The sequence below is a fragment of the Vidua chalybeata genome, chromosome 5 (assembly GCF_026979565.1).
Source record: "Vidua chalybeata isolate OUT-0048 chromosome 5, bVidCha1 merged haplotype, whole genome shotgun sequence".
Lineage (NCBI taxonomy): Eukaryota > Metazoa > Chordata > Aves > Passeriformes > Viduidae > Vidua > Vidua chalybeata.
Window position 1 is genome coordinate 50,111,122 of NC_071534.1, and position 22,083 is coordinate 50,133,204.

The window sequence follows — 22,083 nt, forward strand, 5'->3', positions numbered from 1 at the left end:
TGTGGGTCAGCTTTATAATGCTTTGTTCATCTCTCCGTCTCTACCTGTGAAATTTTAAAACTGGTTATGATTTTTTTTTACTATTTATATATGCCTGAGTAAAACTATGTATGTAGATGTATACACGTAAGTACATAATTGAGAGGAAATACAGTTATTGGTTATTCAAAGGTAAACTAAACAAACAAAATTATTATTAAATTAGGCACCCAGACTATAAATAAATTAAATACTATGAACTAATAGCCCCAAATATTTTGAAGGTAATAATTGAGAAAACTCAGTGAAGTAACAGGCTTGAAAACCTGTTTCATCTCTTTAAAATTAAAACATTATGAAGAATCAGGTTCACTACAGTGTGATCTGAAAGTGACAAGGAATTTGACATTTCACATAGTAGATGGACTCCAGAAATGTTCCCTCTCTAAGTATCTACTGATGTTGATTAAAAGCTATGTAGATGTACAGAAGAAAGCTTTATTCCTCTTTTATTTGCTAGTGTCCAGAAAATCTTCCATAAAGATAAAAGAAAGTTTACTAGCGAAAAGCCACACTGATTTTATAGTCAATCCTTAAAGTGCACTAAAGTACATAATGCAAGGGAATTTTTCTTTTGATTCTAATCCAGAAATTACAAGAGCCTTTTTATGTCTCCTTTCTAAAAATGAAGGTTTGCAGGAAGAACAGACACAGAGCAACAACTATCATTTAAGTTTACATGTCTGGCTCTCATCTTTGCCATAAGTATCTTTTGTAAACATACTTAAGATCACAAGATGTTTCATCTTTGGGCAAGGAAAGAAGGATGTCATGTCACTTCAGCACCTGAAGAAAACAATAAAAAACCTACATACATTTAGAAAAACCCTAAAGTGTCATATATTTATGAAGCTGCGGTAAATCTGTAGCTGCCACTGATTCATTTTGCATATTATATTAAATATGTCAATGATGGTAAAGGATTGGTCTCCTACAAAGGTAAAAATGAAACAAATAAGTCTTGTTCCGGGATTCACAATCTCTCACGACATGACAGTTTAGATATCAGTTACAAATTAAATGCAAGCAGTGTCCTTTACTTTGAAAAAACACAACAAAGTCAAAGGGAATCAGTTACATAGTTCCCTGCATGTTGGTTGTAATTAGCAAAAAAAACAGCCACAAAAAATTGTTGTTAATGGTATTCCCAAATAAATGTGATTAAAATAAAAATTTGTTTGCTTAAAGTCATACCCTGGGCAGAATGAACAAGAAAATCCCTGTTATTTTATGGCCTTGTGTTGAGGGCAATGGCAGCACATTCAGGAATTTGGGGCTCTCTTCTGAAGCCCTGTGCAAATTGTTTTACTGCAAGGTAGGAACATTCTGATGTTAATGTTAGTTGAAGTTATACTGTCAAATAGCTGTACAGTGTGTCCAGAGACTCTAAAACACAGTTTAATACTAGAAGGTACTGTGCCATTCATTTTGTCATAACAGCTTTCCCTAGTTAGAGAGATTTAGGAGAGAACAGAACAACCCACACGTAACCACTATTTTGTTGCTTATTTATGCACAGATATTACCATAAACCTCTGAAGTCACTGGAAAGATTTCTTTTTTTAAATTTTTTTTTCACCATCATGAACTTTAATGAGATCAGAATATTTGTGAGACAAGTATTTCATCTTGCCTCTTGATTGCATAATCAAGAACTCCTAGTATTTGCAAAATTACAATATGTGTTCATACTGCTGTGTGTTCATATTGCTATGTGCAGTGGCACATATTTTACTAACTGTCAGTACCTTGATTCTATTAGGACTTAATTGTCCTTGCTCATTGGGGCAATTTAGGCACAGCATCCTAGATGTAGCATAATTTCATGGCAACAGCTAATGATACTATGTAACAGTTGTGAAATTAATTTAAGTACCATTTCAGAAAATAGTTTTTTTTTTTTCCTTTAAGCACCTGTGTCTCCTGAAGCTATTTTAGGGCATTTCATCACAGAAATGAATCCCATATGACTACAAATAGGCATACAAAATTCCTAAGGGCAAATAGGTAGAGATTATATAATGTGTAGAGACAACGTGATGTTACATGAAAGGTATGTATGTTTGACTTAATAAATTTTATTATACCTTTAGCAAATGTAGTATCTTGTATGTTTACTGTGGATTGGGATAATTTATTGCAAAACCTTTGTCTGAATGGTAAAAGGATTCTAAATTTCATATTAAACTATATATTGAAGAACTAAGGATGAACTAATTGCAGAACTACCCCAAATAACTTTTTTACTCTTGAAGAGGATTTCAAGGTGATGTGGATGGGCACAGTGCTGTCATTTCCTCAGATTCTATTTATTTCAGGACTGTGGTTCCAAAATTCGCCCAGAGGAGTCCTGTGGCTTGCAGCCTCTCTCTCATGAATACCTCTCAGCAATTTCACAGACAGTGTTTAAGAACTGTGAAGCTGGAGACACAAAAGGTTTGTACTTTACCCTCCTTGTTTTCTGAAAATTAACTCATGGACCTCATCAAATAAAAACTAGAAACAATGTTAACTCTTTGCTATGAACATGCACTAACCTACACACAATAAATCAAACTAATCAATCCAAATTTGTAGCAGCCAAATTATATACCAATCCTTCAATGAAGAATGGCAAATGGCAAATTCCCTGCTAAAGCACTAATATTTCTTAAATAAGTTAAATTTTCAGAGAAGCCAAGCAATGTCATTTTCCCTCAGAAGATAACTCAAAAATTCTGCAGAAGTAAGTAGGTGGCATACACTGTCCTTGAGCTATGTACAGAGGCTGAGATGGAACAGTGATAAAGATATAACTTTACTTCTTCTGACATTAATGGTAAAATTTAGAAGGCTGCTTTATAGTTCAGTACAACCAGGATTTCATTACTCATTTCTAATCGTTTGATGTAGAGCAGAGACAGTAATTCAGGGTCTGACGAAAGACAGAAGTGACTTCCTCCTCTCCTCATCACCATGGCACTTCTTTAGAGGAAGCTCAACACCTTACCAAAGATACATTTAATTTATAAAATTTGTCTCTCTCTTTCTGTCCCTCTTATAATCAATAAATGCAAATTGGAATATACAACAGAGGAAGTGTCTTTCCTTCATGTTTACATCACGGACTGAAATTATGATTTATCTACCAAAAAAATCTTTTTCAGAAGTTCTTTGATTCACATCCAGTTTGAACCAGGCTGTCATATCAAAATTAGCTCATTGTTCAATATTCTTGCATTACCAATAATACAGAAGTCAGCAAACATTAACTGTGTGTTTGGCTTTTCAGAGGGAAAGAGAGGAAGAGAACAAAAAGAGAACATGAGAGCCCAACTTGTGGTAAATTCCTGCAGATGAATCAGGTTACTGCAGTCTGTAGAAATGTGGTTTGTAGCAATAACAAAGTCTGGTGTGTAAGATATCACAGATTCACTTCTAATTTTCTGTTTCTGTGATACATATGTTTTAATTATATCCCACTTTCCATTCTTCCTACAACTGTATCCATTTTAAAATAATTCTGTGTGATCTCTCTCTGCATTCAACAGCAGTCTGGATTTGGGTCCAGCAGAGACATAAATTGATGTCCAACCAAATGAATGTGTCCATTGGTTACAAGGAGTAAATCTCAGTTTGGACATAAATCCATAGGCCTAAGGCTGTTTATTCTGTAGCAAGTCATGTCCTTTTAAAAATAGTTTTTACTTTTGTTTTTTTCATCAATACAGCTAGAACAAAAAGGAAAATACTTCCATAGCCTATTCACAGAGGAAGAGCTTTTTGAAGATCTTAGGGTACCAAATAAACACCAAATACAAAAGTAAAGCAGTCATAAATCAACAAATTAGAATCAGTGTAGGTTAAATACTTAGATTTTGAATTACCAAGCTAGAATAGTATTTTCTCTTTACAATGATAATTCCTTGGCACTATAGAAAAACCTTGATTTTAAATTTGAAAGCAAAATATGTTTAATTGTGGCTATGACAATGTAAAAGGATAGACTCTGAAAGAAACAGCAAAACTATCAAATTAAGTGTATAGTTGTTATTGGTTAAAATTTCAATTTTAGGCTAATATTTTTAAATTGAAAGTAAACAATCCTAACTAATTATTTTGCAAGTATATTTCTTTTCATGCCATTTTATGAGGACAGTTTTGGGGAGTACTGGCAATGTTTAATCTCGTATCTTAAGAAGATTTATGTTCGCAACTGATAACTACCTCTAATGAGCCAAAAATCCAGCTTTCACTCTTCCTGTGGAAACCTCCTACTTACAGGTTTTCATAAAAGTTTTATTATGCCAATTTTTAATTTGTGAAGAAACTAACAGTGTGTCTCCTTTGTCATTCACTTAATTGTTGGTAAATTTGCCCTTGCCTAATAGAGCCAGTGTTAACGCTTTTACCTAAAGCACCACGAAATGCTGCCTGATTGAAATGGTGCTGAAAGCTGCATTATGTGCTGCTAACTTATACAAGTGAGGAACGAGCAACTTAAAATCACTATAGAATATAAGCCTAATTTCCAAACCATTTTTTTTTTGCAATTTTTCACTGTTGTCTTCTTTTTTATGAGATTCATTTTATCTTTTAACACCAGCCTATTTTTGAAGGTTAAGAATGCATTGACCAACTGTTGGGAAATTGCAAAAGGAAAAGTTCATAACAGTTGGATTTAAAGTACATAAATTTACATGTATCATTAAAAAATCTACATAAATATAAAATCAGGAATTATTCTATTAGCATTAAATGCTAGTGCTTCCTAAAAATATGAATTTATCTCCATATATCCGTATTCTCAAATCTTTTTACATTTGCCACTAACCTTTAGCATGTGCCAAAAACTGATCTATGTTTTTTGTTAATATATCTAGGGAGCTATTGAACATAAACCAAATTATTTAAAAGTAGCTTTTCAAAAGTTACTTATCACTTTCAGTTGCCAAAGTTTAAATTTTATTGTTCAGATATTTTGGCTCCTCAATATTCATTTTATATAGTTCCACTTTTCTAGTTTATTACCTTAAACCAAATCAGTTTGTAAAAGTATGGGATGTTTAAAAGAAAATTCCATAAGATGAGGGATCTCATATGTTTTAGACATTGCCAAAACTTTTATATATTTGGGTTGAAAGAGAAATTACAACATCAGGAAAAAAAATACTGAGTTTTCATATAATTTTAAAATATAGGTCACTACCTGAAGCATCTCTCAGATCATTTATTAAGACCTCTACAGCAGTGACAGGGTCTGAGTCCAGACTTCAAACCAACCAGCTCAATTCTGTCCGTGCTCTATTAGTCAAAAGATACAAAGCAGTAAAAGGTGCTGGCATGGCACCTGTTGCTGGGTTATCGGAGACCTGGCACTTTTTGATTTCTTCATGAGACTGCTGTGAAGCTGGGAATGACATGGATCATGGGTTGCAAAGTGAGAGCCAACAGCAAGATCCACAAGTGGCAATAGAAATCTTGGAGGGTCAAAGTATTCCTGGCCCCAGTGGTGGCCAGGAGACTACAGTCTGGAACAAGGGTCCTCAAAGCCAAGGAAGGGTCAGCATGAGTAAGGGCCTTACAACAGTCAGCACTGGGAGGCCACAATAAGAGAAATTGCCTAAATTCAGCCTCTGGTGTCCCAGCTGAGAAGGGTATTCATTTGGAAGAGAACTCTGTGCTCCAGAACTTGGTTATCTACTTTGTAACTTCACATAAAAATTCAATTTAACCCTTTGATAAAAATTCTACCAAGGATCTCTCTTAGGGACCAAAGTTCAGATCTCTTTTCCACACACAAAAATGACCAGGTTCCAAGCATGCTCTTTTCCTGTCCTAATGAATTTTGAACTTTAAAGTGGTCCTTAACTGAGTGGGGAATATTTGCCCTAAGAGCTGCATGATTAGGATGCAGAAAATGCAAGTTTGAAACTCCTCTGAGCAAGAAGCATGGGGTATCTCTATCTTCCTGCTTGCACCCTCCCACCGTTGTCCCAAGTGCCCTCCTTCCTCTGTCCATGCTGTGAACTGGACTGTTGCCCAGCACAGCCTCCACGAGGCACCCATGCCCATGGGAGCAGGGGAAGCTGGGCTATGCTCACTGAACCACAGTGTGCTTAAAACCAGCATCCAGGGTTTTGGTTAGGTTCAGTCTGCTATAATTTTCTCCAAATCATCTACAAGTGCATCTGAGGATGGTGTATGTTCTGCACAGCTCAGAAATAGGGGCAGCCATGGAGGGTACACAGAAACTGGTATTGCATGGTTGTGGCACAGTGGGATGTATTTGTGCTTTTGTCTGCACTGTACCCGTGCAGACTCCCATACAAAAAAAAAATCTTGATGATTTTATTTAGAAGGACTTCTTTATCTGCTAAGATGACTCACCCTGCTACTTACCAAAACACAGTCACTTGGACTTTTGCCTAAATGGAAACACAGGCTGTCTCCCTGGAAATTCTCTTGCTCCTGAGGTAGCAGCTGACTCTCCCAAGGCCGTGGGGATCCTTCAGGGTTTCTTCACTCAGCCTTTCCCTCAGTCCCTGGCCAGGTGAAATGTCAAAAGGCAGCCTCGGGTTTTTTTGCTGTGGCTTTCTGTGCAGCAGCAATCCATCAGGCACAGCTGGCTGAGCTGCTGCCTGGTAGCGGTGGTGGGGACAGACTCTAAGGCCAGGTCTGATCTCCAAGTATTTGATTCTGGGGCTCTTTTCTGGGCTGTGGTGAGAAATCCATCTGTGGTAGAATGGCCCAATAGCACTGACACAAGGACCTTAGGCCTCTGCACTCTTCTTTGTGTAAAGCCTTTAATATGAACAAAAAAAGGTTTTGCTGGCAGTTACATAGACACTGGAAGATACTGTCAGCACTGTGTAGTTATAAGATCTAGAAAAATAGTTTCTTTTGTTCATTTAAATACAAAGGCAACTCTAAAGTTTTCTGTCTTTCTTCAGAAATTAAATCTGACAAGCTTCCAGTAGGATTTTGCAAAGGAATCGTTTTAGAAAACCAAAATAACAAAACCATTTAACCTTAGATAAGGGATTTCTAAAACCTACTGATTTCTTTGTGCTCCTAGTCTTCAAAATCATTTTTGTAAATAAGATCAGGCTCTAATAAATCACATATGTTATTCATTTCACTTTACTGTCATCTTCTGAAATGTATTTGTGTATTCTGGGACAGTCCTCTGAATTCTCACAAATTAAAGAAAAAATAATGTATTGGAAGGAAAGTCTTAATCTTGCTTCATTTTTATATCAATTGCTCTCAACCATACACCCAACCTTTAGGTGTTTCATTGTAGATGAGAATTAATCTTCAGACATGTCTGAATGTGAATATTTTCTTTTTGCATTCAACCTCCTCACCCATTTTCTCTTTCTCATATCCCTTCTGTTGAGAAAGGACAATCTGCTACAGGAAAGGCAACATGGAGTCAGAAATGAACCCACAAATGGCTGTCAAATTTGAGCATTTGCAGCTCTTTCAGAGAAAGGAAAAAACTCCCACCCTAACTAAACGAAAAGAGCATAACACAGTAACAGGAAATAGTCTCTTCAAAGGGTTGGAGGGCATTTATTTTAGGGGAAACTCCCTTATGAGGTTTTTTTACTCATACATGAGTAAAATACTCAAATATATCTTACTTGCTGTGTAGTAAAACTACTCAGAAGAATACAGAGGAGGTGCTGACATTCATTGCTGTTTTCCAGGGCAATGGATTGTCCCTTGCCTCAGCTGCTCTGACAACAGGACCTGTGACTGGAGAGCAATAACGTGGCAGCCCCACGGCTGCCGATACTCTGTGCTGGCCAAGCCCGAACTCCAGCGCTGCATGGAGGGCAGAAGGGTATGTACCATGCTTTACATTTTAATTCATTCTTATTTACCTGGAAAATTTCAAAATATTTTTAAGATTGACATGTGACAAAAATCCCTTTTCAATCAGAGAAATATTTGGGTGAAAAGTTCACAGAGATGAAAACCAACCTTAGTCCTAATTTAGCCTCATATGCAGACACAGTTGCCTGCTGCTGTTTCACAGAGGATCTTAGCTCACACCACTGGAGTTTCAAGACATGTGTGTGTGTGATTACCAGTCAGACCTGCAGTGAGTACACAAGGACAGCAAATGGAGGATGAATTTGCATTGTTGTCACAGTTTTGTTTCAGATAAAAGTTGGTTTTCTTCTGCTGCATACCTAATGCATGGCATTGCTTGTGCACACTAATCTTACCAAGTCTTCTTGCACATTCTTTTCTTTTAGTGAAGCTTCTAAAGTGATTGCTTGGAAATACAAGGTCTCCTTAATAAGCATGCTATGACTGTTATACTGTTGAGAGGGAGCTCTGATCTGAGGCTCAGGTACCTTACTGAGGATACAAGTATCCAGAAAGTAAGTAATTAATTGTTATAAAGCTCTTTAAAGTGTATTGCCTAGGTAAGAAAATAGTTACTAAAAGTGGAATTTTGATAAAATTCAAGAGCACCTCCTTATAGACATATACAAAACCAAACATCTTTCAATTAACATTTTCTCCTTAATTTCTGATAAATTTCTTGCCCTGCCGAAGGTACTTTATTGCCATTTTGCTTTATTTCTGCCTGTGATTTTCCCTGTTACTGTAGAGCTCTGGGTTGCTCCTAGAATATTTTTCTAAAAAAATATTGCTTTTTATGACAGAGGAGAAGTTCAATTTTCTCCTCATGTACAAAACAAGCTCTTCTGGATTGACCACAGAAAAAATATTCAAGAATTTAATTGCTTTGCTTTGGTCTTTAATTTCCATGTACATCAGGCTGCTTTGACAAGCAACCATCCTTTGGTCAGGCAATCAAAGGACAGCAGAGGAACAATATGCCTCTGTGGAAGTGGATTGACAGGGTATTGCTGAGAGGATTTGCTGACATTTCCACATCCCAAATCTGACCACTCATACTGATGAATGTCAAAAACAGGACAGCGTTTGTAAAGGGTTTATTAAAACCAAGTAAATGAAATGAGTGTCTGTGAAGCTTAATTTCTTAATTCAAATTTCATGATGTTCTAACTCTCTGAGGTCACTGATCTATTCTAGTGTCAGATGACAGCCAGATCCTAAGTGAGCTACATTAACACCTTGAGAGAAATCTCTGTAACTAATAGCACTTGTTTCCCATTCTGCATCTTTTACAGAAGGCTCCTGACACTGTCTGTTAACCTTTGCTGCTCTGTAGAAATCTGCTGAATTACCTGTTACCTTTGCACGGATGTATATTGAATTAGTTTATTATTTTAAAGTCATCATTCTAAAGCATGTTCCCTTTTTAGTATATTTCTTCTATCTCTTTCTCTCAGTTGTTATTTTTGTCATAACTTCATAGTGATTTTAGTTTTTTCTGAAATTCACAGCACAAAAAGCCTGTTGGAATGAGTCCAGAGGAGGGCCTTTGGATCCCTGGGCTGGGGCACCTCTCCTATGAAGACAGGCTCTGAGAGTTGGGGCTGTTTAGTCTGGAGTAGAGAAGGCTCTGGAGAGACTTTAGAGCAGCCTTCCAGTATCTGAAGGGATTCTAGTAGAGAGATGGAGAGGGACTTTTTTACATGTAGTGATAGGACAAGGGGGGTGGCCTTGAGCTGAAAGAGGGTTGGTTTAGATATCAGGAAGAAATTCTTTACTCTGATTGTGAGGCTCTGGCAGAGGTTGCCCAGAGAAGCTGTGAACTTGCCATCCTTAGATCCAGGCTGGATGGTGTTCTGAGCAACCTGGACTACTGAAAGGTTCCCCACATGTGTCAGGGAGTTGAAATTAGATGATCTTTAAGGCTCCTTCCAACCCAAACTATTCCATGATTCTATGATCATGCTAAGACATAAACAGCATAAGTCTGTGATTACATCTTTTAATTTAAATAGGAGGTGTTAATCCCTATACCATTGTCAGATTTCAACTTTGTTAGCTGGAGACTGTTTTCACATGCTTCTCTATTAGTTTTGTAAGGGAGGAAAAAAATTTAAAAAGCCTACTTGTATTTCTACTTTGAATGAACGTGAAGGGAAACATGCAACGATTAACCACTGCTGTGCTGTGTTCCTGACTTGTGTTCGCTTCAGCAAGTGATGAATTAAGATGTAAAGTGAATGCTCTTTTTGACTGAAATGCAGCACATGAAAGATCAATTGTGTCTTTAAGTGCAACACTTCTATTTTTCTTGTGTTTCATGGAACAATGGTAAAAGGCAGCAGATATCTCTTGGTCACTAATTTCTTGTATTCATTTGTCAGCATTTCTGAAATATATTTATGGTCACCCAAACAGAGCACTTCTTTCCTACCTACATCATAATTAAGCCTTCAAAAATGCTTTATAATTTCCTTTCTAACTCCAGGCTGCTTTTATTTCTTATATTAAAATTGATTTGTTTTCCAAAGCTCATCTGAGCTTTATAATTTTTCTCTGTAACTGAAATCCATTTCCTTGGCTATGAGTTCCAATTGATTTCACATCATCATTAACTGCTGTTTTAGTTTGTGTGCATATAAAACTGTTTGAGCTAAGTTGTTTCTGTGTGTTTTGATTTAACCTGGTAGGCAGCTGTACATCACACAGCCATTCACTCACTTGCCCACAGGGATAAGGGAGACAATCAGAAAATAGATAAAACGTGTGGGTTCAGAAAAAGACAGTTTTAGTAGAATGGAAGAGGAAGGGAAAATAGTAATAGTAATAATAATAATAATAATAATAATAATAATAATAATAATGATAAATACGCAAAGCAATGCACAATGCAATTTCTCAACACCCACTGACTGATGCCCATCCCATCCCAGAGCACAGCTGCTGCCCCCCAGCCAATTCCCCCCAGCTTTATTGTTTAGCATGATGCCATATGGTTTGAAATACCTCTCTGGCCAGTTGGGGTCAGCTGTCCTGGCCGTGTCCACTCCCAGCTTCTTGTGCCACCCTCCTCTCTGGCAGGGAAGAATGGGAAGCTGAAATGTCCCTGACTTAGTGTAAGTGCTGCTCAGCAACACAAAACCCTCAGTGTGTCACCAACATTGTTTCTTATCCTGAATCCAAACCACAGCACTGTACCAGCTACTAGGAAGAAAATTAATTCTATCCCACCCAAAACCAGGACACTTGGTTTCATAAAAACATAAGACCACCTGTAGTGAAACAATAACACTCAAGCTGGTGGAGACATGAGAAAATATGTATATGCGCAGAAACAGTTTTATGAGGCCTTATTTTGCTTTATGATGTGTTAGCAAGAATAGTCAGTCATATGTTTGTGTTTCATACATAGTAAACAGGAAAATGTTGAAGTGCTGAGGTTAAGGTTGTTCTGGCTGAGTAGATTTTCTTTCAGTCCACTTTTAATATCAGCAGTCTTTTTTCTCTTCTACTTTAAGGGTAGTGAGATGCTGACTGTCTCAGCATCTCACTATATATGAGATGGGAACTCCATATATATGTCCTAATTGAATCAAATAAATTGTTCACCATAATAAAATATTATACATCATAATAAAATATTATATCTGTATTATATTGGCTCAAGAAAATTCTCTTTAGCTGTGATTAATGACTTTTTACTGTAAGACATATACAAATGTATTGATAAGGCTTTGATTTTTGTACAAGATTAATTTTGTACTTTTAAAAATGGGTTCTAACAGGTTATTATTTATCCAATTAGCAGTATATAGAAAGTTGGCCTCAATAGCAGGAGGGATATATATTTTGCTTATCATTGAGAAATACTAACCAGAGTTTAGTCTTATAATAAAATACCATTGAGTCGTGTAATTAAGAACAGGAAATATGAAAAGGCAATATTTGCTGAAGTACTTAAAATTCAGCTGTTAAAACAGGAATTTTAACTTATGATTTCTTAATAATATTTTAGAGTTAAGTAGTGTTTTGAACTAACAGGTGTTTAAATTTCCCAAGTGTGGTTAATTTTTAATGATAGGTCTGGTTAAGAAGTGAATTCCACTATGCTTACACAATCTTTCAAAGCCTTTAAGCTATAATGGAATTTTTCACACAAAATATTTGCAACAGAAGACAGTGAAAACATCTGTCTGTGTGGAAGTGTTGTTCTTTGTATAGTAAAATTATAATCATTTGTTCATCCTGCAGACAGCTGCCCCATCAATTTGAACAGTACATGACCAAGTCTTGTGCAAAACTTGTAAAAAAAGAGGAGAGATGGTTTACTCTACACACCTAAGCCATCATGTTCCTCGTTAATGTCATATAGATAAATACAGAATCATCCCTGGAGCCTTTTGTTCAAAACATATTAGATACTACATGGCACATGTAACTACAATGAGTTCATCTAACTGTATAGAAATAAATGTGGTTTTAGTTACATACATTCAATTACATTGAGAGATTGTTTTAATGCATGAGAACTCTTGGGTTAGTTGAAGGACATAGGTTTTCTTCCTCAGGCTAAACACCACTTATTTTAGCCTTTGAGTCCTCCAAGCATTTGCTAAAAAAGAAGCTGACTTGCAAAAGGTGGACTTTGAAAGATGCTTTCTGATGGCCTGCATACCATAACAAAATGTATTTGGCCAGCTCTGCACAAGAGCAGTTTGAAAAGAGGGTAGGATTACCTACAGATCTCCTCTTTGTCCACTTCAATTTTTTTCTTTTTCTTTTGAGGAGAAGAAAAAGAAGAATTTGGGGGTTTTTACAGGATTTACACATATCACATCATGATTGAACCAATGGTTAGAAGCAAATGGTTGGATACAGACCAAATCTTAATGAATGGATGCAGTGTGTATGCAGATGTGCTGATGATGTGCTAAGCATCCACCAGCCTGGGGTGCATCAAATTACAAGAAATCCACACCTATCTTTCTATCTGACACCTTCTTTAGACTTATGAGAGAGCATTCCCTTCAAAATGCCAACACATGGTCTCCAGAGAATGACTGCAGACTTTAGAGCTCTATCTCAGAGCTAGAGGGCAGGGATCATAGGTTTCACATACTAGTTTTCATACCTTTCAAAAAACCTGTGATTTCACCATGGATGACAGAGTTAAACAAATTTGCCTGATGCCAGTGATACAGTCCAGATATGGTTCATACTTATTTGAACAATCAAAGACTTCATGACTGTAAGCTAATCTGGTTACTATCGTTGATTGACATCTTTAAAGATGACCTCCTCTTTTCATCTTTCTGTACAACTACAAGTCCACTTTGACTCATTTCTTTCTTTCCCACTTGCAGTAAGCCTTGACTATTCTCATAGCAGACCTGTTTCTAAAAGTCTAGGTTAATTTCCCTAGTGGTACAACCTGTATTCTTACCTAGTGTGATGTTGCTGTCTTTCTCATTCCTGATATGGAAATAGGCTGAGTGCAGTCTCATCAGTCTTGTGATGGTATTTGAAGAAGTATGTCAGGACTCTGTTGCATCTAGTTACACTAATTGCTCTAAAGGAATCTGCTCTTATTCCTGTCACCTATTTCACATTCTCAGAACATCAGGACAACAACAATAGTAATATGCTAAGGTCCACCTGATATTTTCATATGGTGCCCAGCATCACGGCATTTCCAGACTAGGGCTGCCACTTTAAGACATGATCATAACTAACTAACTTGTTTGTTCTGGTAGGGGTTTACTAAATGACTGCACATAATGCCCTCCCATCTCCAGAGCTAGCCAGAAAGGTACCCAGGGCAGACTTGAAAATTTGTTCATGGGTCCGCTGTTTGTACCTATGTAGGTGTAGGAAAATTACAAAGCCCTAAAATGCTAAATCATGTAATAGTGTGGATTGGGATGTGTGTGTGTGTTTTGCTCTAATTTTGACATAACAAAAAAAAAAGAAAAGGGAAAGAGATCTTAACCTTTGATGCTCTGCAGTGTTTGAGACTTAGGAAATGTTTGGCATGACTCTTCACACCTAAACTGCTAGTGAATGCACAGAATTGGCAAAAAAGATAGCTGTGCATCCTGTTCAATGACATTGGCCATGGTTCATTTCTTCTTTTTTTTTCTCCATGGAAGTTATTGTCCTGATATTTGAAATCAGTAGTAGGTGAGATTAGATCAAATATTGTTAGAAGAAACCAACAATGAGAATTCTAGTCACACTAGAATGAGTTAAAAATGTCCCATCCTGAATATGCTTCTTTGCAATTCCCATGTGTTGTGATAACAAAACAGTGTCATATGATTCTAGAAGTAGAAGAGAAGCAGTCTTGTATGTTCTACAAACTGCTGTATGTGTGTAACTTGGTAGGGCCTGTTTGTTATTGCTACTGCTAATGATGTGCTGGATTATTACAGAAATGTTCTCACCAACATAACAAGTTCATGATGTCTTTGCCTGTGAATATCTGAGAACTACTCTTTAAATAGATATGCATCAAGACAAAGTGATGGGTTTATGAAATGGAGATTAAATTGTCATGGATATAGACAGGCTGGAGAATCAAGAGATTTTGCAACCTAAAAGAATTGTTGCTAAAACCTCAAGTTAACCTGCTTTAGAATTAGGACATATTTTAAGCATGGACTGTCTTCCTAATTGTAAATCATTTTACGCATGTATATGTCTGTCAGAGAGGGAAAGAGAATACACAACCAGTCCTTCCATGGATCCAAGGATCCTTGACTTCTGTGAGTCATATTATACTCACATGACTTAAAGAGGTTTCTTCTGACACGACGTGAAAAGCTGGAAACCCCCTCGTGTGTGAAAGAAATGGTTGTGCAATACAAACATGAACAGCAGCTGTTTAAGAAATTCCTCAATGAAGAAGCTTTGAGACGTTTAGGACAGGAGTTAGAAGAGCCTCTATGAGCTCAGTGCTAGTTTTAACAAGGGCTTCTCTGCCGCCCACAGTGGGCAAGGCATGGGAAATTGAAGGCATTGTCATGCTGGTTCTTGGCCCTAACATTAGACAAGGGTAGGCTCATCTGAAATTCCTTCTCTTCTGTGGGTACACTGTTGTGGCTTATTTTTAATCACAACAGGTTAATAGTGGGAATCAGTTTTCAAAACTGACATTCCTGAAGGGAATAGATAGATAGATAGATAGATAGATAGATAGATAGATAGATAGATAGATAGATGTGTTAGATGAGTGTAGTCACAAATGCCTGTACCACATAAAATGTCTGAAAAAACTTTGGAAATATATCCTTAAACATGTCATCTTGTGCAGTCTGAATTTTATTTTTATAATCAAATATTCAAGGTGGAAGTGGTAAAACATCAAAATCCAAATCAAATTAAGAAATGAAACAACAAAATCCCAACTTGCAGGATGCCAACTGCCCTGAGTGCCAGAGGAGGTAGGAGAAGCTGAGTACTTCTGTGCAGAGAACAAAGCTGTTAATGTGTGATGGCTCTGTGGTCTTTCTTAATCCCAGTTTTGCAAGTTTGCTCCTCAGTGTGGATTTCTGGCTGAGCTGACTGAGGTAATTCTTTCTACAGCACACCATTTCATTGGCAAACCACAGTGAACCTGGGTTCTCCTACTCTTTGGACTTGTCTTATATTACCTACTTCATCCGAAGTATCCACTCAAAATAGGGCAACAGCATTTAAAAATAATTCCCACAGCACTTTAGGTTCTGTGGTCTCCCCATACAGATATGTTTGTTTTTTCAGAGGAATCTACAGAATGAGTAGGAGCAAACCCAAATTTGACTTCTTTATTTGTTTGCAAGTTCAGGGTAGCTGAGCAGAGACAGCTATACTTCTGTTATCCTGGCAGGATTTCTAACTTCCTTCAGGCCGTGATGCTTTCTGGTGGTCACATCATATATGACAGGACTCTATTCAGATTACCCTCCACCCAAATAACCCCCTTTTCTTTCCCTTTGAACCTGCAGAAAGACCATCTCTCTACAAATAAGGCAGCAGCTGCATGCTTCATGGGGTGTGTGGGTGGGGGGTGCGTGTGTGTGTGTTACTTTGGTGCAAATTCTAATGAATCCCATTTATAGAAGAAAAATATGTGTTGTGCAGGAGCAAACCACGTGAAAAACCGTAGGAAAAAAAATTAGGAAGCTCCAAGCAATCATGAGAGCAATTGTGTACTAGCAATTAGAAGTAAATATAAACTTAATCAAAATAAATTATCACCATGGATGAAAGATGCAGGGCTAATTTTGCAGCTATAGCCATCTATCTATAACCTGTACTTTTTGTATTTAAAATACATAATGCAGCTTTTATTAATCAAATCACACAGATTTTGCTAAAGGACAAATTTAATATTAGGATGCCAGGGTACTGGCTGTTCACAAAGATAATTCTGGAACATTATAAGAAACATTTAAAAATCTCCCAACTAGCTGGAGTATTTTCTTCGCTTTTAGTTTCTGGATTGTACAACTTCTAAGTCATCTTTTCCATCTGAAGATTCTTTTTATAGGTGACTCAACTAACAGAGGGATGATGTATTATCTAATTGAAAGAGTGAATAAGACTCTTCAGGAATGGCAGAAGACTCATGATGTTAAATTTTATCGCAATATCAATGACGGGAAAACATTTATCAGTTACTCCTACTACCCCCAGTTCTGGAGGAATGCAAACCAGAGACCAACTTTTGAAAAAGCACTGGAACAGCTGCTGCAGAGGTACTGCGCAAACTCTGAATTTCCCTTGTTTGTATTATTGTTCTATTCACAAATGTGTTTAACATGTTTTACAATTAAACTCAGTAAACAATAAAACATAAGGTGCACAGATCATATTGTGTGGTTAAAAAATAGCTGAAAATTACATCAGGCCTCTGATCAGGGTGCCAGATACAGTTCAGTGAAATGCAAAGCAATGTAGTTAAAATGTTTGCCATCTGTTTAAAGCAACATATGTTGTTTTTCTTTTCTGGGTTTCAGATCACGTCCCCTGGAGAACACAGACCAGACCGTATTAATTGTAGGTGGTGTTCAGTGGCTTAATTCCAATCACCTGCAAATTATCCAAAAGGTGTTGAATAGGTAATGTTATGTACATGATGTTATTCCAATTTTTGATATGATAAATTATGAGAAACAACAAAAAATTTTAAATGCAAACTTCTCCTTTTTTTTTTCCCATAGGCACGTATTTAAGTGACTTTGAAAAAAATAAAACATGCACTGTCTTTTGATGTGTCTGTTAAGTAAAAAGTGTGTCCTTTTTTTTTTTTTTTTGTTTTGTTTTTGTTTTTTTTTTAATTTGCAAAACAGGGAAAATCTATCAAATATCCTGGTAATTGTCAAATCCATAGGGATGGGCTTTCATCTTCCAGTGGATGGAATCCATTCTCTGTCACAGGTAAGCTACAGTACATGTTGAGTGCATTTTCATGGACGACTTGTCACTTCATCATTAATTTTGCTGTCTGGTCTAAATATGTTACAACTTCTGCTGAGCACATTTGAAGTGGATCAAAGGAAGGTTAATGTTTGCATTTGCTCATACTGCTTGATAGGGATTCAAACCAATTTCCTTATTTCATGGATTCTGCTGCAATCAGAGAGCCATTTGAGATGCCATGCTTGGTCAGCTGTCCCAAGAACTGAAGAAGAAGCTCCAATATGAATCCTGCTGCCAAAATTGAGAGATCATGCTGGGGATAAGCAGACTGCTCCTCATAGTACATTGCACATAGGCCCTCTCCAGGCTTCCTCCATGGTTACTGCTGGATCCGATTCACTTGTCTGGCTTGCGCAACTCAATAAATCTATCTTAAACCACCTGTGAAGCCAGAACATTACAGAGCAGCTGGAATGTACCGGTGAATCCAGCCTGTTATTTGCATGTTAATCAGATGTTACAGTCCGTTTAAATCATATCCAAGACTCTCAGAGTAACAAATGGGCTCATTTCAATGCACTGTATAACTCACTCAATTCACTATTTTTATTTACAATTTGGATAGTGATTCTTCATTGAACACACACAAAATGCATGGATGAGAAGCACTGGAAGGCAGAATGGAGTAAATGATGCCTACCAGCGCAGTGTGTCATGCTCCAGCTATTCCCAGGTGTTGAAAAGAGAAAATTGCTGCCTTTCACAGATTACAGCACTCCTTGAGTGCTGGGGAATAGCGCCCACGTCTTTTTGCAACCACAATACACTGCTGTATTCAGCATGTGACTTCCTGCTACTCTCACCCTTCTCTTTGCTACAGAGACTGCCCTGTCTGATTTTGCCCATTCTTTCTGTCTAAGTTAGTACTGCCTATTGGCCTTGTCTCTACTGAATGTCTTCTTATTGATTCAAACAATTTTCTTAACTTTCTGGAGGACCTAAATAGAATAAAGTAAGGAAATTATTGTCATCAACATGAAGAAACATTTTCATAGCTCCTATCATAGTTTCCAGCAAAATTCAATCCTAGGATGAAGAGCTTCAATCCAGGGTATGTGAGGCAAAGATAGAGTATTAAAGGCTTCCTAAGAATTTTTCTTTTTCTTCTTCATTAAATTTACAAAACCCCAGAAATCAGCTATAGTGCATAACCAACATTCTTTTCCCTTTTAATATTGGAATCATATGCCAAATTACCCATGTGGTTTGTGTGTTCTAGGCTTCAGGATTACCCCAGCTACTCTCAAAGGCCTTTTGTCTGCTGTGTTGAATCCACTGCCTTGCCAACTTTATGGCTAACTTTTTTTTCCTATTCTTGGTCTTCCTGAAGTAGATTCAGAAATAATAATCTGTTCTTCAGTATAACCATATTTAAGATACCTATGACCCTATAGTTCCTTTTAAGCAACTGCCTCAATAAATTTGATTTGAAGATGAATTTTTCTTTAAAGGAGCATTTTCACCATTTTTTAGATACAAACTTTATAATTGGAATTTTTTTATGAATTATATATCATATTAGTGAAATACATATTAAAAACCATTACCCAAGATTTATATTTTAAACAGGCATGAAATCTTCCTGTAAAGGAAGATGCACATCTACTGAAAAGTAATTATAATTTCTGAAAAAAACCCTACATCAGTCTTGGAGTAGTAGCTTTTTTTGAGAGTGAATTTTTAGTAATTCATGTCTGTAGCATAATGTAATTGCTTATTCAAAATGCAGTTTTGCTATTTTTTTCCATGACACAATAACCTTTAAACACTCTTTCTGACAAGACATTGCAACATTTTATCTGGAATGCAGGCAGAAGTGCAAAACTTGTGGAATGAAAACTTGATTATTCTGGATACAGCAAAAAATTTGGGCTATGAAGTGGTTGACACCTTTGTCATCACCATGGGACGTTACAAAGAATTCCTGCAAGGGAAGTGCGGCTGCCATTTCCATGAGGTAATACTTTACGCTTATATCATTCCCAGGTATTTAAGATATTTTAACTGTCAGATCTTAGAAACAAGAAGGTGCATGGTGAGGTCAGCATCTGTCACTCAAAGTTAGGCCTGAATACAAATCATGGGGAAAGCAGTTTGTATGGCGGCATTTGTCCATCACTGCTCCCAGTGCAAGGCCACCCAAGGACATGCTGAACTGCTGGCATGATGAAATAAAAATGAACATACCCTTCTGCAAAGGTAACTCATATAAAAGGATGTTAAACAGTTCCTGGTTCTTGTTATTTGCTACATGTTATATATCTCTGCTGCTTCTGCATGGACTCAGTTTCTCTTTTTACTCAGTCTCGTGGGTTTTTGACTGATGCCTTTGTAACTGAACAGCTCAGCACACTCACTTCAAACCATAAGTACAATTAAAATGGAGCTTAAAATTGAAGAACCAATCTTACTGCTCTATATCTCTTTTCCTATATCTGAGAAAAAGTAATCTGGAACAGTTACAGTGATCCACTGTACTAACAGAAGTGTAGATTGCTTGTTCTCCCTCACACGGATAGTCCTGTTTTCTTGACTGAAATCTATAGAATTTTTTTGGGAGTGTTATCAGACTCACGTGAGCTCATGTGACATGCATCAACCACACAGCTGGTTTCCACCTCAGGCTCCACGGCAGCTCACATGTTTTCAGACCAGTGCCATGGCCTCTATCCTGCTTTGGGGCCAACATCAGCAGGTGTGGTTAGTTAACCAGTCCTCTAATCCACTGTGCTCAATACTTGAGCGGCACAAACATAGCTCAGTCCAAATGAAGCTGGAAAAGAGGGAGTAAGTCACAGAGTAGATATTTATGTGATAAATAGTCCCATGGAGCAAATGCTTCCCTCCTTTTTATCCAGACAGTTGTATGGACCCTTTTTTATCTAGAGCCCAGATGCTGATGTTTTTGTGGGTCATTGCTGATGTTTGCTATTTCCACAAATCTTGTGAGTGAAACAGAGAGCTTCAAAATTAAATATTTCAAATGCTTTGTATGGAACTGGGTGGAGAAAACAGCAGGGCGTGATCAGTCATCAGCATTTTTCATGTACTGCTCCATCATTTTGATGAGCTCATGTGCAGATTTGGTCTTGATTCTCTGCTGAAGGAATCCCAACAGAGTATGTGTTTCTGGGAAAGATCAGGAGAGAATTTGGCTTACAGAGGTGTTATTAATGAGGCTTGAGTGGTCATTGTGCCTGAAAGAGCCATAGATATGCCCAGTAGAATCGATCATGCACCAAAAAACCCGACTTGATCCTTGAAGAAAGTAAAAATAAAGTCCTTGAGTTCTTTTGATACTTCATTAGTTTTAATAGTTTTGTCATCAGCTTATTTATGCATCCTGGCAAGTGGAGTTTCATTAGGTGCTAAAGCAGTTTGCACAAGGAAAATGGCATTTTGCCCCCAAGAACAGAGCTAAGAACACTGGGGGAAACCCCAGCACTTTCCATGTTTTCTGAAACCAGATGAGACAGATTAAATCTCATGCTTTGTACTATCACTTTCTTTCTCTTAAAAACTGACATTCCTAAAATATCAGAAGATGGCACCCCTGTGTAAATGACATGTGAGCTAAAGTGTGGCTGTGCAGGAATGGAGGACTGGCCATTCTGTGCAGTCAGAAAACAAGAACTAAAAAACCTTCGGCAGTTCTCATTTAGCTCCCACTAGCTGGCTGAAGAGAAAACTATTTCTTCTGAATGGCCTGAAGAATTGAGTTCCCACCAACCCATTTCAGAGGGTCTCACTCAGGTGACCATGATAACATAGAAATCTCCATCTCTGTAGACTCTACAATCTTTGCTCAGATTTCTAAGGGATCTGGATTTGCAAAGGGATTATACTGAACTGGGAAAAAATATCTTGCATAATCTTGCACTTGCTGCCCAACATAATTCTAGTTCTATGCACACATAGAGAACTGATTTTTTAACTTCCTCATTCTTTGAAAATGCTTATGGACATTGGTCAGCACTATACAAATATTACAGAAGCTATTTTTAAATTCAGATTGATTTCCTATTTTAATGACAGTGAAGTAATAACCACTACACAGAAATTAGCAACCTTGGGATTTTTGTATCTTAATAGGTGGCTGGCTGCTGGTGGCTGGATGAACATTAGATTGCATTCCTGGGAGATTATGCTTAACAGGAATGCAGTTTAGGTGATTGGTTCAAGGTGGCATCATTTTGAAATAATTGTAAGATCTAAGGCACTAATTTAGAAAAATGAACCTACAGTAATTGCATAAAAATAAGTAATAGCCCTTGGCTTAGCTGTATGAAATTGATCAGAGGATATATTAATTTTCTACATGGATAATTCCTAGTCTGTTTTCAGTTCTGCCAGCTCCCTCAAAGTCTTTCTGCTCAGCCTTTCAAGCCTTTGGACGTGTTATTTCTTCACTCACACCTAATTTTGTATGATTTATTTCATTTATTATGAGCTTCACCTCATATGAGTGTTGATTCTGATTTTTCAGTGACAGTAAATATACATTATATTTTTTAAAGCTAACATGCTTCTGCATAAATATGTGCCTTAATAAATGAATTCTGCATTTTCAAGTGTCTGCTGTGATTGATACAGCAGGAAAACTGATAGGCATCAGAGCTATTAAGTCAGCATACATATACTGATTTAAAAATAAGTTGACCACCTTTTCTGCATTCTATGGGTTTGCCACTGCCTGGGCTGAGGTCCTCTCTCCTGCAT

At 37.2% G+C, this 22,083-nt stretch overlaps 1 protein-coding gene across 3 annotated transcripts in view; it reads left to right on the plus strand.

Moving 5' to 3' along the window:
* The window catches only part of CPED1 (cadherin like and PC-esterase domain containing 1), a 147,940-nt gene that overhangs the window by 121,959 nt on the left and 3,898 nt on the right, over positions 1-22,083 (plus strand). For 2 of the 3 annotated variants that reach the window (XM_053942355.1, XM_053942356.1), the window contains exons 17-22: positions 2,358-2,475; positions 7,734-7,870; positions 16,420-16,640; positions 16,902-17,003; positions 17,235-17,322; positions 19,175-19,321. In XM_053942355.1, the coding sequence (XP_053798330.1) occupies positions 2,358-2,475; positions 7,734-7,870; positions 16,420-16,640; positions 16,902-17,003; positions 17,235-17,322; positions 19,175-19,321 (813 nt within the window). Of the gene's footprint in view, positions 1-2,357; positions 2,476-7,733; positions 7,871-16,419; positions 16,641-16,901; positions 17,004-17,105; positions 17,146-17,234; positions 17,323-19,174; positions 19,322-22,083 lie in introns of those variants that run through there. The other variant, XM_053942357.1, reaches the window with a different exon arrangement.